Genomic DNA, 19,122 nt, shown 5'->3' with positions numbered 1-19,122 from the left:
TGGACAAGATAAGATATTTAGTACAGTCACATGCTATTTTGTGCCAATTAGTGAAGTTGCTAACATGCCATATCAATAAAAAATAATTGACCTAAGTAGTGGGGCTAATTAAACGAAATAAGGTAATTAAATGCTTCTCAATAAATAATAAGAAATTATGGCTGAAAGTGTTTCATAATGTTGTCTTTTTGTTTTCCTATTATCTGCTTTTCGGCCGAGTTTTAATCAGTGTATCCATATGCATAGAAGACAGATAGTGTCCAGATGTTAATGTGTTGGTGGCAGGAATCAGGTGTTCAATTAAAATTTATTGAATGTGCAAGGAAAAAACCTAAGCCTTCCATTAAGTAGAATACATACAGCTCAATTAAAAATGAATGTAGCAGTTGTGAGTAAATTGAACACTCACATTCTATAACGCCAATAAAATTTTACATGACATATGAATACTTTATTAATTTAATCTTAATCATACAATACTAATCTGAGGATCAGAGTTATCTTCTGCTTGAAAATGGATCCCTTGCTTCTCAATATACAAAATAATGGTAAAGCTGCATTTACACAAATTGTTTGTTCCTCTCCTCTGATGCATTTTTTGGGGCATAAGTAGTGAATGAAAGAAAAGCAACTGCAATGGTTTTGGCAATTTTAGTCTAGCACATGTTTGCAGCTACTGGCAATATTTGTTATACTTAATACCAGGTTGTGTTGCTTGCATAACAACCCCAGTTTTGTTTGAATTCATTCATTACTCAGAATGTGTTTTTAAATGGTTTGACTGAAAGACCCTTAGGATGACATCTCATGCCCACGTAACGTGGTACCGGTTTCCAGCCTACTGCCCTTAACCTAAAATTATTCCGTAGTCTAAGTCTTCAGACCCTTGCTTCAGACTCCAGCTTGCCCTTCAAAGCTAAGACTTAGGCCAGATGAAAAGGGCTAGAGAGCCACAAACATTCAGTTTTAGAAAGGAGACTGGCTGTCAGGAGTCCAGCTGTGAGGGGAGCGCACCCTCAGGTAGACTGCTCCATGCCAGCACTAGAACACACCCAGCCAAGTTTCTTATTCTCTTCTACTTGTTCAACGGCATGGTGCATTCCACTTAAAACACTGAAGTTAAAATGATTTCAAAATTTAAATCAGTGGCCAAAATCACAAATGGAGGAACACGATAAAAACAGTAACTTCTAAGCCCCCGATTTACTGAGCAAGGTTTACTAGTTTTGTATTTAGGATTGTGTTCAATTCTCGCACCAGAACCATACAGCTTTTCAGGTTTGGAACAAACTTTGAAGAAAAGCAGATGGCAGTTTTGGGTTGGCAATCTTCTAACGTTATCAGAGGAGCTCTCCATCTGCTACAGCAAGGGAAGCTGGTCTGATCCTGATGGAGATTTAGCAATGGAACTCAAACCTACACCTACCAGAACACCTCTCCTGCCAATTTGTCCCCAGTTTACAAGCAGCATGATAGATAATCTAACAGGTCTTTTCTGTCTCTTGCTCCAAAGATAAACCATGCACAGGATTTAACAGACATACATTTTTCACTTACCTGCTCTTTTTTACCATTTATGCATAAATTGAAAAAAAAATCCCACACATTATGAAAAGACAAAGCGATACTACATTCCTGAACAGACACAAAGTTAATTGAGATGGGATTAGATTAAAACAGATTTCTGACAGTAAGCACACTAAAAAATTATTTGTATTGCAGGGTGAACTCGTCATTACAGTTTTTATTTAAATAAAAAGACAGAGTGAGCTAATCGTGCAGAACTCTCTGTGAAAACACTGCTACACTGATGACATCGCAGAAACCACCAGCCTACTAAGGTGATGCTGTCATGTGTGAGGTGTACTCGAGGACGCTGTACAGTATGGAACTGCCAACACAATTGTGTTGATATTTAAGAGGTTGTTTACTATTTAAAGATTGCTGGCTGTGATGAATATAATATTTGGGCAAAACAACAGTACTGCAGAGCCATGGGGACTCTGTTACTATGCCAAAATTAAATGCAATACTGTAATAATTTGAATTATACTACCGTGGGAAAAAACCCAAAACACTAAATTGAATTTATAAAGTTACCTCTGCCTTTAAGCCTCATGTAGACTAATATAAAGTTGCAGATAAGAAATTTATTAGTCACATGCAGTATTGTGTTAAAATTATTTTTGCCCATACAGAATAGTGTATTATGAATTGAAATCCACCCTCAGACACAGTGCAGCACAACTGACCCTACAGTATCTGAGACAGCATTCTGGCACATAGAGAAGATTAGATTTGCTGTCGGAAGTGCCTTTGATTTTGTAAGAGTTCATATCCCAAAAGACAAAAATTAGGTGAATTTTACCTTCCTACAAGTAACAGATGGACAGCACAAGTGACAGAAGGACACAACAGGCAGGTGGCATGCCCCCATCCTTGCAGTTAATAGTACTGGCACACTCTGTATAGAAATAATGCCAGGCCATGCCAGACTACATGCAATGTCAATGTATGTCAGGTGGAAATAACTCCTTCTTAAATTCCATGTCACTGCTTAGAGTACGGTACCAAGAAACAAGTCAGATCACCTGACGAGAAAGGCTAATAAATAAACCGCATCTTTCACCTGCATGATACGTGTGCTATGCCGATTTATAGTAGAATAAAGCAATATAAACAAAATCTAAAACAATTACTTCAATGATGCTTGGTCCTGCAGTCTGGAAAAATAAGAATATTGCTTAGGTGACTATGTACAGCAATGTTACAAATATCACAATCAGCTACATCTTCCTTACTACAGACTCACGCACATAAGGGAAGTTTCCAGACAACTTTCAAAAGGAACTTAGATAGCAAAAATGTTAAAAACTATAATAAAAAATAAGTAAAAAAAATTACAAAATACATACATATACTCTACTATATATAATTCTGGAATAGGTTATGAAGCAGGGATACTTGCATGCGATTTCATGCTATGCTCAGCAATATTTTGGGTATATTTACAGAGCAGTATTTTTTTTTCTCAAGTTTTAAGCAAAACTAAGAGTAAGAGTGAGATGTTGTTCTGAATGATACTTTTCCAAAGCTATGGGAACTGTGTAACAAAAGCTTAAAGAAAATTAAGCTAAAGAAGCCAATCTGAATATTCCAGTCAGACCAGAGTCTCCTCAATTCAAGTGTAGCATTTACTGGGAAGCTCCCACTACTCTGAACTTAGCACTGCAAATTTTAGAACACCTCTCATGTGAAAAATTTTTTTTAACTGTTCATTATTTATTGTAGTAAAAATAAGCAGCCTAGTCTATGCTCTCATTTTAATAAGGCACAGGAAAAAAACCTGACCTGTCTATATTTCACTTCATGTACATGTAGTTGACTAAACAGCTCAGATTATTATCTTCGGTGTGAGGACCTAATAAGACACATACTGTGCTACAACATAACGACATTTTTTTTTTTAAAAACTACCTTCAATCCACATAGCACTGAATGGTCAACCCATCCATTCTTCCTGTCTCATATATGAAAACACCTATATGTAAATTAAACTTAAAAGAAGTTATTACTTAGTGGTTTAGAACAAAAGCCAGTTACAAATCACAATAAATTTTAGATTTTCCCAATTCCTCACCTACAGTTTCATGAACTTAAGGTCTATTTTCAGTTAAATATTAGACCATTGTTTGGCTGCCTTAGTTACTAGCAACTTTGTTATTTTAGTGAAAATATAGAAAAATTCATTTTTACACATTAACAGCTTTCTGAAGTTGTGATTTGAGCTTTAGCAATACCAGGCAAGGCTCTGTTTATAAACATTTTGTATTTTTAAAAAATCCAACAAAGCAAACATTTACAAACATGTGTAAGTTTTCAGAGGAGCATGTAATTAACATATTTTCAGGATCGAACCTTCCCTTCTATACTTGCAGTAGTTCTGCAAGGAAGAACTTCAACCATTCATCTGCTTCCATTTCTGAGGAGATGCAGACTGTGAGGATGGACTCTGACAGGACGGGCACCTCTGCAGACACCTCCTTGACTTGGGCATCAATAGAAGCTATTGCCCAGTTTTGCCCACCTGCTTTTAGGTACTTAAATGAAGTACCTAAACAAAAAAAGATGCCTCTACACTGGTAACTTAGTTTGAATAAGGAGTGTGCTTTTGAAGAAAATCTCTCCATTGCTTCCAGTTGCAGCGCTTGGTTTACGTTGAGGAATGGATTCTGAGCATGTGAACTGGACCCGTCTTGCATGAAATGGAATCAGATGCGGTGCTCAGCTAGTGCATCTCACATATTCCAACCACTAAAGGGCAGTCAGTCTAGGACACGACCAGGCAGAAACTGAACTAAATCCCCAGAAATGCGTGTAGAGCGATTATCAGGTCCTCAGCAACCACTGAGTCACTTTACAGATCTGTTTGGGCACACTTCACACTTGGCTCCCTTTGTAGTCAAAGACGAGGCACATGCCAAGCACAGTTCAGGTCTTCCAGATTTCCATCTCTTTCTATTGCATAGCATTATTTTGGTAGCCATCCGTGGTTAAAAATACTTCATAGGTACCTCAGTTAGACAAGCCTGGGTTACTGCTCTTTGCACCATTCATCCTTTAATTCTTCTCTCTCCATGGTAGGACCATGACATGCAATCTGCCATCTGGGTATGGGTTTTAATCTCATCCCACCGCTGCAACAAGTGGCTGTTGCTAGGAGGTACTCAGTCAACCACTCTTTCTCATGCAGTGATGCTGCATTCAAATATGCTCAAGTGGAGTAGCCACAAATTAGGAGTCAGCCACATAAACGACGATGACAAGTCCTCAGTGATGCTGCAGCACAGCTCACCACCGTATTTATGGTCTGAAAGTAACCTCTTCTCTAACATGAAAAACTGAAAGTTGCTGCCGAGTCTTTTTTTCGCTTTTTTCCTCACACATGCCCCCAAGTTCAGGAAGGTTAGATGGGGAGAGATTTAAAGTTGAGAAATGCTGACAGAAATCTGATAGTATAGACTAGAGAAGTCTACCTAGCTGTTCTATGGGTCACTGAGATGGTCAGTTACAGGTCCTGAGATCTCACATGGTAAGAAGAAAAAATTGGCATTTATATCTGAATGCAAGGCACCATTAAGGTAAGCCATAAGAGATAATCCATGCTAAAAGAATAAGAGTTTAGGACCCAGTGAGACTCCAACATAACTGCATTAAAGAATGCTGAGGAGAGAACATTCAAAAACCAGTGTGCAGGAAACGGACCAGTGCCAACATGACCAGCTCACTCCAGCTGACTATTCGGTGAGGCTGAATAAAGATTTTAGCAAAGATGAAACCAAGGATTTGACACATATGCAGTATTGATTATGGGCATTCTCCATACCTAATCAATGGTGTATACTCAATCCCAGTGAAGGCAGGAAGATATTGAACAAGTGTTGTTAAAGTTATGATCTAAAGACCATAGATATGCAACTGAACTTGCACCACTTTGCTCATCACAGAGCTGAAGAGAACTCAGCGTTTTTCAGAGGCATGTAGCTTTTCAGTGAAACATAAGAAAAAAGAACACCCTATGTAATAGGGTGTTTTAATGATTTTTTAAATGAGAATAGAATCATGATTTAAATATAAATTACATAAAGTTCTGAAATCTATTCTCAGTTATTTTACTTCATGTTTTACAAAGTTATGGGTAAAAACAAAGCAATTTATTTTTAAGAAAAAAAATTGTATTTTAAGTTTTCTGACTATTAACCTTGATCTTTTTCACATAAAGTCTGCTGTGGTTAAGCTAAGTGAGTTTGGATCTAAATTTGTATCTCAGCTTTTACAAATATTTCAGATTAATTACTGTGGAATGAATGAAGAATGACACCTTAATTAGTAATGCTTCTCCTGGTAATTAGGACTTTCTTAGCTTCTTTTAGCAATTAAAGTGGCAGTGGCATATCATTAAGGTCTTCAAGATTCCCCATGCCTCCTCAGAAGCAATTACTGTGGGAAGCACTGAAAATCAGGCTCACAGTTATAATCTGTTCTCTAAGGATCTAGCAGCAGGATAAACACTTTTGCTTCTTTCTTCCATAATAATTTTGCATTAACCCATCATCATTATCCAATCAATCATTAATGTAATTTTAACGTGTCATTTTTCATGAAGTTCAATTTTCATTTTTAAAAAGCAACTGATTACACTCAATTGATTTTGCAAAAGTGTATAATATTCTAGTAATTTAAATGAAGACATTTAACACATTAGCACTTTTCTCCATGGCAAAATGCTAGCATTCATTTAGCACAACGAAATACTAGCATTTAGCACAATTTAAACTAGCATAACAGAAAATACTGCTATGAGACACCTTGGAATAATAATAATAAGGCATCCACACATCACTAAAAGTGAATTAAAATCAAGCCATTCTACCATGCTGCTTATAATGTACACAGGAAATGTTTATCTTAGTACCTACAAGCGCATGTTGCCTTCTGAACGTAAAAATGAGCAGATGTTTGTTAGAATTTAGCAAGAAATATAAGATAAATATAGCTAAATGAATGACACTTTTGACCCTCTGACTAAATAGAAAAATATACACCATTGCTATTGGACCCAAATTTAAAAATGTTTATTAGTTATGGGCTAAAATTTGACCAATATTTCTGCTGAACTGTAAAGTCACTGTTTTAGTTCTCAAATTTTGTGTTCATTTCTCAGTAGTCTCATTCCTTCAGCTGGACATTCCACGTGTCAGATGTTCTTGAAACACTTGGGTTTACTCTGTGCTGAGTTACATTGTCTTCAGGGTCTTGGATCTCTGGAGTCAGCAACTGCCTGAGAGTTACTCTTGAAAAGAAAGATAAACCCCTCTTCCTACGTTTTAATAAAAGGCTCTTATGGTTTCAAAACAATCTGGTAACTTCAGGCAGCAGAAAGAGTAGTTAAGTTACAGATCAACAATGCCAGTCCTTTCCAGTTCAAGGTATTCAGCAATGACTACATTTCATGAAGTATTCTGAAGTTCACAGCCAGGATACTTTTCATAATAGCTTCTGACATACCCTTTTGCAGGATCATCACTGAAGAGAGGAAACATGCTCTACGCATATAAATATGTGGTGCTGGATGTTTGATGACATTTTGTCACACCTTGGTGTAAAAAGAAGAGCAGATGTTCCTGAATATGCAGTGGTATTTGCTGTGTTGTATACCTCTGTTGCTTCTTACATTTTGTTCTAAAACTCCCTTTTTCTTCAACAGTCAACTGTGTGTGAAATTCAAGCAAAGCCTATTTCATCAGCTACATGACACATCTTCCGTAAGAGGTGTTAGGTAAAGCACTTGCATTAATACAGTTCGCTTCATCACTGCAGAACTACATACAGCTACTGCACTTGTCTTAATCAGTCCTAAGATTTTGGATTGTCATGCTAGATCTAGGTTCAATATGGATTGGAAAGTGAAGTTTTACAGTTCACACCCCTTCTGTCTTCAAAGCCAATGAAACGTGACTGAAATTCTTCTTTATGCCTTCCTGTCAGAGACTACAATGAAACCTTTCATCCAGTGTCTCAAAGGTCCGCTGTATATGGCAAACAAATATGAGGTCACATTGTCCATGCTTTGAGTCTGAGATATGAGCCAACTCTAATGCAAAAATGTTGTGACCATGTTGGTGACCCCAACAGTTCTGCAGTGCAGGTGCCAGCAGCACACTGTCAGACGGTTTTTGGTTAGGGTGGAGGGCTGGCCAAGTACAACTTTGCATGCATCTGCCCTCTTACACACACACACACATACATGGACATCTCCTTAAATGTATGCACCGTGGCATGCAGTACCAACGGCCTTGGTGATCTCAGTGTAGAAGATAACTCTGCCAAGTCTCATGCTTTGATCTCCTCAAATTTCCAAGTATTTGAAATACTTTGTTAGAATAGGAAGAAATCTCTAATTCACTTTTGCTTGATAAATAAAGTTTCTTTACTAGAGAATCCCCTTTAGATTTCTGTTCATCTTCCATATTACTGACATCCCCATTAGCTTATAATGAACTCTTCGGAAACATCAGTAGATGAGAAGGAGGTTCTTCGGACAACTTGGGGACTAATTTTGAGGCCAACCACACTTAGCAAACATTGTCCCATTTGCCAGTAACAGGAGAGGCAGAAAAACCTTGTGCACACTATAACATCATAGCTAGAGGGAGTGACTAAGTTTTGTCCAGACCCATCTGACTTGAATACACACTTGACTCCTGCGATGGGATCCTCTTGCAGCAGACTGCTGCATCCCAGTGTTTCAACATGTTATAACAAGTTTTCGCACGGTAACAACTCAGGAAACAGGAGCATTTTTGGTTATGTGGTTAGCGAATCAAGACTCAGGGGAAGACCAAGGCTCTCCTTCATGGCAGGCACCCTTTACCCACACATGAGGAATGAGTGGCAGAGGATTATCTTGTCATCAATGGCACAAAGGTAGTTTAAAAACCTCTAGTTCGTACATGGATCACAGGTCATCCCAAAATACTGGAAGGCCTGATATTGTAAATGGCAGTGGGCAATCTCTGTCAGATATTTGCAGAAAGATTTAACTCCTAAATTTATTTGAGACTAATTAGGACTAATTGTAATAGAAATTGTAATAGGAATTATAAAGAGTGCTGATATGCTCCAGCCATATTTCTTACAACTCTGTTGTTCTTATGTTAGGATAAGAAGATACTCTGAACAAAACTGCAGGTGTTAAAAACACAAATCAAGTATGTCTGCCACCAAATAGAACAAGCTATATGTGTCAGAGGATATCACAAACCCTAAACCCACACCAGTGCAAGCAAAAAATCTTCAGAAGAATTAACTGAAGTGACATTTATTTCACATAAAATATCTATTTAATTTCATTCATCTTCATAAGAGTATATACACAGACACTATTTTATCTATAAAGATCAAAATGTATAGCTAGTAAGAAAAACAAGAAGTATCAGTAAAAGTGAAGATACTTCTCTGAACTTTTTGGACATCTGTAGTGAAATTGTCTTACTATCTATCACAGTAGCCTAAGTTTCATTTAAAATAAAAGGAGACAGCTTTTAAAAATCACTTAGGCAGCTGACATGACTGAAGTCCACCTGTTGCTCTGGTACTTCATCTTTCAAAGCTTTTTTGTTCGGTGATTAGGCATTTATTTTAATTTAGTAGAGAATCTGTACTTCTGAATGCAATATATACAGAGAAAAGTTTACCTTACCAACTCCAGTGTACCTTTCTCTTTTTTTTCCTATAGTCAGCATCTTAGCATTGATAAACAACCCTGTCAAGGTATTCCTCCCTACCTAGTGACTTTCGAGAGAACTTAGACAACTCTGACATAGCTTAAATTTCTAAATTTTGGGCTGCAATAGTAAGGTCATATGACTTAACGATCAGAAAACGATTCCAAACTATCTGATGCTAGTTTGCAAAATTCAAAGAAACTCAACAGTTCCTTCCATTTGACTTTGTTTATGCTTCCCAGTCTTGATGTTCACAAATTGAAAAATAAGCCTTCTCTACCAAAGGACAGCGAGAACCTTGCTCTTTGAAGCAGGAGCTGAAGTTGGCACGCTGTTACCCTTTTTTAAGCTGGAAGAAAAAGTGCAATAGCAACAAACAGGAAGCTAGATGGTGCTAATATATTGACTATGGTTTCAGTTAGATGTGCTATGTACCAACTTGGAAAGACAAATTAAATGTTATAAACAGATACAGAAGAGTTTACATATGTAGATGAAGAAATGCTATAGTTAGATAAAAACCTACTTACCTTGGTTCAGGCAATTATGGTGTGTTGATAACAAATTAAAAAGAGGAACTGGAATCTCTCAGATAGCCCCCTCTCCCTTTCATAAGAGAAAAATGTTAGAGTCTTCACTAATGAGAAAAGTATTTCCAGTGACTGCTGAAAATTCATGTAGAAAGTTCTTGTTTTTATCTAACGGAAAATACTACTAATTGAAGAAGTCTATGTGCATATCACCGTATCATAAAAAGTATTAGGAAGGATTTTCTAAGATGTTGAATACATACAGGTTTCCAACGCTTTTCTTCACTTTGAAGCCACTGTATACCTACTGGTTCTAATAGAAACTAAGCTTGACATTTTAGCTTCGCTGAAATCTGGTTTTATTTCATTTTTTTCATGTTGGTATAGCAAATTATTTAGAATTATTCTGACGGATCTACGTGCTTTGGCTCAGAGGAAGGTCTGAAATCAGTTGCAAATCCATTATATACAACACAAAGGCCTATCTGTGACAGAGATCACGCAGCACTTGCTAAGAGAAGCATGACTGTATTCCTGCACATCTTACTTTCTCTGTAAAAGTAATGCAGAATTGAAATAGACTAATTTCAATGTGGTCACCTTGCACATTTCTCTGAAATAATGATACTGGGAGCAGATCTCATCTTCAGATAAGCCTTCAGAATACACACCCTGAAGTTACAAAGCTAATTCTGTTCCTGCTCCTGCCCTTCCTTGCCAGGTGACCATGGACAAGCAGCATGTAAGAGCTGGTACCACCATTATTCTGGCTAACTTCAGTGTCCCCCGGCTCTTCTCGGTTGACTTATGAGCTCACCAGTGGCTACGACGATGGTTTATCCAGGTGACAGTCACACACTGCAACCCTGCCCACTGAGAAGCCAGCAGAGCCCAGTGTATCCTCAGCTCAGTCACTGAACTGCCTGTGACCTTGGGTGATCTCTGCTCATTCCTGTGCTTCACTTCTCTCATCTGTAAAACAGCGATAATCATACTCACCTTCCTCTCCAATGAATTCTTTTCTCAATGGGTGACAAGTGTCACAAAAATGAGAGGGGAAAATTACTTATCCTCTAATTCTGCGTCTTGGAAGGCTGCTAACCAGGGCATTCATCTCACAGATTCCCTTTAGCTCTAAAACTACAGCAGCAGGGGGAGAAATGTGATACTTCAGTCACATACAGGAACCGGTAGCTAGCTATATTGTTTATAAATGCCCTCCTAAGAACATTTCAGTCAATTCCAAGTGCATAAGAGAAGATTTTTTTAAAAGGTTAGCAAACTCATGGTGATCTTTATATTCTGAAAATACACCCATAGAAAAATACTAATAATTAAAAGAAGCTGTGAGAGAAAAATTGTATCACACAGATTCCTTACAGTTTTGGAGAGTACAAGTTTGAAAAAGTCACCAAAATAAGTACTTTACAGGGGAGAGACAGATAAAATCTGGGCATGTGCTATTCAAGTGCTTGTAGAATGTATATTCCAAACACAAAAGTTCAAGAAATTAAAGGTATAACATTTCTATATGCAGTATGTTGTAACAGAAAGCAGAACAGAACTTATAAAAATGAATTTTCCCTTTCACATCTTGGAAACTTTGTGGACAAGAGCTATGCTGAAATGTTTTTCTTCAGATGCCAAACCCAAATAAGAGTACTTTGTAACATTGTCCTGTTCAGGCTGTTCAGTTTGTAAGAATTTCACTACATTATTATTTATTTTCCTTTTTTCGGTATGACCATTAAACGTTACTCATCCTTTTAAAGCAAGCTGTTTGAAAAAATCTCAGTATTCCTTTTTTATCTCTAGATCAGAAGCAATAGAATAATACCGCTCAGTAACCACTAGGCTATGCTAACAGACAACTCAACTGACACAAAATCTACTGTTAAAAGTAATGCATGCTTTAAATGCACACAGATATGCAAAGGCACATTAAAAAAAAACACATTAGGTATTTACAGTAACCCACGTATCATGAGTGGATTAACCTGTTCTCCTTGGGTTTTCAACCCTAATTTAATGATGCGTTAAGGAGAGCCAAGTGAGCCTTCCTGAAGCAAACAGTACCTCCCTAACACTGCTATTCTAACTCGACAGAAATAAACAGGCTTTTAGCATTTTATATAGGAAGTTTTTAGGCCAAATTTTGCTTATTTCCTCTGATGATTTGTTTTATATTCAAGACTGCAACAGAAGAAATTGATAGAAACGTTATAAAACTTCCTTTTGTATAGATGTTGGCTTTGCTACCTTAATATTGAAGACAAAAAAAAAAAATCTTGTATGAGCTCTGCATTTTATATCAGGAAAAGGTTACCACATTCTATGAGAAGATGACAAATACATTACAAATTATGAGAAAGGAATCTGAATTGTCATGAACTATCAGTACTCGGGACCGTTCTACAAATCCCCATTAATGAGTGACATTTATCTTGTCATCACTCGGTATTTCTAGCTGTGCATGATCCCCCTTGTAATCTATTGACAGGGTTTAGATAGCAAAGGATGATTATATATCCTTCAGGTTGTTTCATACTTTGAGAGCCCTTCATGCAAGAATTAAAAAAACCCAACTACAATAAAGAGTAAGATTATGTTTACTATACGACATGCATGAGTATTACTTATTTTTTAAGCACGTAACAGAATGCATGGAAAAATCATTGAGTCTTTCCTTGATCGTGTTTTTTTTAAAAAAATCACATTAGTGGAGTAACGCTAGACTAGCTGGATGAAGGTGGCACCATAAACACTAGTGTAAAAATAATGTGGTTAGCAAAGCTACCTCTTTATCACCGAGGTACAGATGAACTGCAATTCATACTCATAGTAGTGTTGTCATAAGGATTTTAATTTCTCGCCCTTACAAAGGTTACAATTTGTATTGAAAAAAATCCCAAGTTTATAATTTTATTTGTAATATAATTATTTGTTATGACTGTGCAAATCCAAAGAAGGAACATAACCTGAAGGTGCTGCAGTCCATACTACTTGTGAATTAAAAATCTCAGTTTAAGTAAAAGACAGTATAATTTGTAAAACTGCATATTCTTGAAGCATAAATGTGAGACAGGTTTTGAAGTCTTTCAGCATATCCCCTGTGTCAATAAGCAAAGCCAGTCTTAAATAGGAGAAACTTTACTGAAGGAGTGAAATTGTAAACCCACAATTAGCTTGGGCCTGTGGGTTTTGCTGACCCTGCAGAAACTGAAATATTTGAGCATAGCTCCTCTATCTGCAAGAACGGTTTCTTAGTACCAGCATTACTATTTTTAATGATAGATAATTAATCTAATAAACCCACTCTTTCCGCAGTTTGCTGTGGGGTAAAATTTGAATTCAGCTTTGAATAAATTTTGAGATTCTTAGTTGAAGGGCATTACCCATATGCCAACAGATTGCCTTTTTCTCCTGTGAGACAAATACGAATCTTGTATGTTAGCTTGTTGACTCACACCGACCCACAAACCTTGTCTAGTTCAAAGACTGGGCAAAGATAAAGCATGAGATGTTTCTGGAAAATAAACTGAAGAACTAGAACTGGGATAATCACACTAACTACATTAAAAGTCTCTTACTAATATTTTAAAATTCAAGTTGCTAACATGAAAAATTCCAGCAGTAAGGATGATCACATCCTTCCATCCTTTTATTTCCCCCCATTTTGTGTACTCTGTGACACCCTGCTTAAATATCTGACTACATACTAAAAATAAAATAACATAGAATAAAACAACATAAAACCCCAAAACCTCCCAGCCCTTTTCACTATTCAGGATAGCAGCAGCTGCTTTCCAGCTCCTCAACAATTTATTTTCTCTTGTGCCCTGTTTCGTTGCCTGTTAATGCAAACACTGCTTTGTAGAGAGCACCAAGTTATTTGCTTTTCTACCTTCTGCAGGTTCACCAAGGAGCTGCAGAGCCTGGCACTGCAATAACGCTGCCCGGCAGGGCATAAGCCTTTGGCCACCTGTTTAAATGACCATGCCCCGCTTCCCCCAGCTCGTGAGGTTCGCAGGAACCTTTTGTACCAGTTGCTTCCCAAAATTTACTTTCAAATCTCTATGACGCTTGGAGGTGGTATTATTCTCACTTCGTAACGGGAGAACTGAAGTACTAAAAATTTCAGGCTGCAGATATTAAGATGAAGATCTAATTTTTAGGATATTTAGACTCTCCAAGCACAATGTATATTTACAGCCCAGTTTCCATTGATTTCAGCTAGTAGCTCTGTCGGGCACCTCTATGAAATCAGATTCCAGTTTATCAAGCTGGGCACTGGGAACAAATAACGTACCAGTGGTTACTATAGGTGGAGAAGCTCGTTGTCAGGCTCTTATCGACAGGTCCTTCTGTGCAGCCCAAACAGGAATAAAAGCCAGGTCTTTGAGGCATCCCTCAACTAACTGCAAAGTACTCCCTTGCCTTCCTGTAACATCGTCCATCATCCACCGCGTGTTTCCAACCTCTTCACAACTGAGGATTTCTCTGATAACGCAGTATCAGTTCAGAACCAGAACAGCTTTAATCTGTGTGTTGAAGCAGGTGGGAATCCCTCTTGAAAAAATAGCAAATGACCACTGAAAACTTATACTCACCCAGAAAGTAGAGAGAAGGCTGTGGAGAGTGCCTGGACGATGGCTTTTCATAACATTAATGGTTCCTGACTGTACACATTAATAGCAATTCTAGCAGGTGTTTTTTTTCCTCCAAAAAAACACACTCCTCCTTCCTCTCACTGCAACTCCAGTGCTATCACACAGTACTTTGTCAACTTTTTCAAAGGTTATTAGAGGAATTAGCCTTTTATTTAATTTCACATATATTTATGGTGGAGTCCATACAGCCCTCCCTCAATGCCCTAACTTCTCTAGACAAATGTGTAGGTAGTAATCGTTATAGCTAGTGGCTATAAAGAAAGGGAAACGATGATGGTTAGGGTTAGGGTTAGTTTTGGTGGGAAGAACAACAATATTTGCCTGGAGAATAGTGACAGCAGTGACCCTGAGGTAAATGAAGAAGTAAACAACTGTGCCAGGAGATTAGGATTCAAAATCAGCACGAGGAAGTAACCAGCAGCAGCAGATGAAAGGGATAATGATTGAATTAAATTACTGAAAGTCATATTTGATTGGGCAATCCATTTAATGCTCATACAAGAAGAATAATGACATAAACCAGTATGAAAAAGCAAACTGGGGGGTTAGGAAGACCCTCTGAAGACTGCAGAAGAACAGCTCCCAGCCAAGAAAGCCTCTGGGGAAACCCAGGAGCATGATGGCAAGAAGCATTGGAGCCTTGTCCTTGTTTCTGGACCCAGGTCAAAATAAGTTGCATGTTACACCCTAACTGGGGTTGCAGACAGCACAACCCCAACATTACCAGTGATGGGATGAAAAATGGGGACACAATTACCAAACCATTCCAGAGGCGTTTGGTGAGTGCAAATGAATAGGGCGGGGGTGGAGACTGGCAGAAAAGCATCATGCTTTAGTCCAGACAAACACTTTTCTCTCCTCCCTTGGTCTTCTCCACCCCAACTTACTCATGTCAGCCCAGTCTTCCTGCTCTCTCCTGCCACATTATCCCATTTCCCTTATTCATGTATTTGCAGCCCTACTTCTTAAGTCTTCTCATTGCAACCCCAGTCTCCAAGCACAGCAGCTCCAGTTCCCCCATTGGCTCCATGACTGGTTTCCCTCTCTTTCCTCCCAGATCCTGGTCACCAGCCACAGGTCTCCAGCCAGCAAATCTCATTGTTACAGTCCTGATCATTCATGTCAAATTTTCCCAAAACCAAAATGAGGGCTGAAGTTGATACCTTGGATATTTCAGTCCAACCAATTACAGCTTTGCCAAAACTTAAATAAGTTTGGGGTTTTTTTTAAAGTATTGAATATAGGAAATTTTGGCTATTACTGTCGGTACACAACAAGCAGATATTAACAGGAGATTAAAAAGAAATCTAAATAGTATGGCCACTACATTAATTCTACATTAACATTTTGAAATGTCCTCTTTTTTTGAAATGTACCTCTGCTTAATTCAGAAGAAGTTAGAAGGATGGAAAACAGCCCTGGTGATTGCTTTATAACAACAGATACAGCCTTGCTTACTGCCGGTGACACTACCTGTTTTTGCAGTTGGGATGAGGAATAGTGGTGGCAGCTGGCTACGGGAGCTGTCTTCATGAATAATCTATTCCATATAGTTTCAGTGTTAGACAGAGAAACATCCTTAAACTGGTATCAGTACATAAATTCCCTTCAAGTGAAACACCATACAGCAGACAGAGAAAGAAAAGGGGAGACTACGTTGCATGTACCATCACATTCAGGTATAGAATTAATCCTATTTTAATGGAAAAATATGTTTCTCCTGGATATCAACTTTGTTTTCCAAAGTGCTATAAATTGTAACATTCAAAACCAGTTTCTAAATGACACTGTACTCTTAGTTCTGCATTTCAGAGTTAGCTCATCATCTGTCTTTACACATCACTGAACATCTGAAATGAATGTTATTCCTGACTATTCCAAATTTTATGTATAAAGCACGGATATAACACAATGCCATACTATAGGAACTGTTGTACACATTTATAATATTTTACAAACTTTATGTTTTTAGGTACCTATGGTTAAACATGGGCACAGCGAGACAAAATAATAAACACATCCAGCCAGAAAATGGACACTTACCCACAGTGCTTCATGTGAGGTGGTTTATCCATTCTCACCGCCAGTTTAATTTTCAAGTCACTGTCCTGGCTGTTTTTGGGGACTATCATTTTATGCAGATCGGGTGACTTTGGGCTATTGGATGTTGGATACAACACTACCTGCAAGTCATAAAATAAAAACTTCAACAAGTTGATACAAAAGAAAATCTGCTAGTCTTCAATGGAAACTTCTAAGCAGTGAAGATTCTTGTTGCAATCTCCTCCAATCTGAAAGATGACTAAAAAAGATTTCATAAATCTAATAAACCAGTTGACTCAATCTTATTGTAATAGACAAATTTCCAAAATGAACTCATTCATTTTCTTACAAATGGGAATCTTCATATTATGAGTTAATAAAATTTCCTCCTCTGTTAGTTCACTGTGAACTAACAGTTTTAAACAAAAAGGAACAGTGGAGACCTGAAAATGGTCATGTACAATTACGCAAGAACCTAAACTTTTACATTACTCTGTGCTCTGCTGGAAACATCCTGTTGAAACAATTTGCTGTAGTGTTATGTAACAGATCGCCCCTCCAGCAGTGACATTGCTTGAGTGAAGAAAAACAAAATACGCTCTTTCTTACCAACTCCATTTTTTTATCATTAGCATTAATAAAAGCCAATTATAGTAAACATTGCAGAAACTGGAGATTAATTCCAAAGCATCTTTGCTGCAAATGGAGTATATTAAATGAGATACTATGTCCAGTTCACATGCGACACGACACAAACCTTTTGTTTAATCTACAGTGGTAGACATATAAAAAAATAAGAAATACACTGAATTTTAAATATTTAATTTAAAAAACACTCATATAAATTTCTTGATTGTTTCACTAGCTAACCATTAATTTTAGATTAATATTAGTCGCAAGTTGTTAAATAGTTATTTATTAGCATCCAGAAAGTTTATCCATTTATAGCCAGTACAATTAAATATGACTACTTCATGAAATCCTTACCCACAGTCACACATTTAGCAGTTAAATGCTGCTGAAACATAATTTTCTTTCATTCTTATTATAAGCACTACTTCTGAAACAATTTAGGCTCTAAAATACTCTAAACACACTATTTGTGAGACTTCCGTAACATTCAGTGGGTTCTGAATTACCATTATCATGAAGCAGTATTTCAAAATTAACAACACTCTAAAAAGCAGTGTTCTTCACATCTTTCATTTCTAGAAAACTAAAATTAATCAGAATGTTAACCATCAAGTTAATTTGTTATACACAGTACTTGCGCCTTGTGTCACATACATAAAATACAACATATTCTCCTCTGTGTTATTAGGAAAGTTAAATCAAGGATTGCAGTAAATATCTCCAAGCAAGCATAAATCTAACAGATATTATTAAGCCAAAAATATTACAATAGTGTCATTCAGATCTAATCATCTGAAAAATGACGTAAGCTGAAGGCCTTCAGCTTCTCATCTCGGAATTTTGCAGAAACATGTTCCTGCATCCAGTTAATATCAGGAGCTCTAGCGAAGCAGAGAAATATGATGCATCACCCCTAAGCAAGCGTGCAACCTTTATGACACCAGTGGGAGAAATAACCCGTCAGAACTATTGAGTACGTTCAGTACCTTTTAAAGAGCGAGCAGAAGAATCAGTATATTCTGGTGTCAATAAATCAGGAAGCTACTTTTTTTTCCTTTTTGCAAATGCATAGCTAACACTATTTATAACAGAACTTATTCCTTCTTTCCCAAGAAACAAGCCAATTTTCATTTTGAGTAAAAGCCATCCCTTAAAAAACACTTAAAAGCATTATGAGTATGGAAACCTTTGTGTTCTGATGCATCAAACAAAGAATGATTTTTAGTTTGTTAATCTTTTTAAATGCGAGACTGTATAAACAGAATTATTACTCATTCCTTGCATTTAATCACTTGGCATTCACATAGGACTGTAGGTGATGTTACAAATTTTTTCTTTTCTACAGGCTCCAGTTTCTGTTGTCCTGTAACAGCTTATTACAGCTCATGCATCTCAAGTGACATCTTTCTCCTGTCAACTTCTTGAGTTTTTAGAATGCTGATGAAAATATAAGCAGACAAGCGTATAATTAATTCATAACTTCTGTACTGACAATTCCTTTTCTGAATTTTTAAAGAAGTATTTTGGAGCTTCGTTTTCGAAGCTCTCACAATGAATAGTATCTGGCAGAATATTTAAGTATGTACTGCGTTGTGTTTCTATTACACTTTAAACAATGAGAGCTAAAAGAACTTTGTCATCAAACTTTTTATCATTACATATAAACACACGTACACACACACAAAGCATTTGACAGGCATTAGTTATCTTCACAATAAACTTCATACTAATATTGCCCTTCAGGGCAATACTAACCATTGTGTACCATATCATCAGTGGCACAAAGTGTACCATGAAATCTCTGAAACCAAAACACAGGGCAAATGTTCCTTGATCGGAAAAATAAGAAGTTGCTGCAATTTGTATGAAAAGCATTCTCTCCATTATGGCACACTAAATGCAACGTCATTGCCATCGTCCATGGAGAAACTTTCTAGGCTATTCTGTCTCAGATTTCCT

At 37.2% G+C, this 19,122-nt stretch overlaps 1 protein-coding gene across 6 annotated transcripts in view; it reads right to left on the bottom strand.

The window, feature by feature from the left end:
• The window catches only part of CADPS2 (calcium dependent secretion activator 2), a gene marked incomplete at both ends in the record, with an annotated part of 316,192 nt that overhangs the window by 130,511 nt on the left and 166,559 nt on the right, over nucleotides 1-19,122 (bottom strand). For all 6 annotated transcript variants that reach the window (XM_082013854.1, XM_082013857.1, XM_082013855.1 and 3 more), the window contains one exon: nucleotides 16,531-16,670. In XM_082013854.1, the coding sequence (XP_081869980.1) occupies nucleotides 16,531-16,670 (140 nt within the window). The remainder of the gene's footprint in view (nucleotides 1-16,530; nucleotides 16,671-19,122) is intronic.

The sequence above is a fragment of the Phaethon aethereus genome, assembly GCF_964289735.1.
Source record: "Phaethon aethereus genome assembly, chromosome: 1".
Classification (NCBI taxonomy): Eukaryota; Metazoa; Chordata; class Aves; order Phaethontiformes; family Phaethontidae; genus Phaethon; species Phaethon aethereus.
This window is presented reverse-complemented; position numbering and strand designations above follow the sequence as displayed.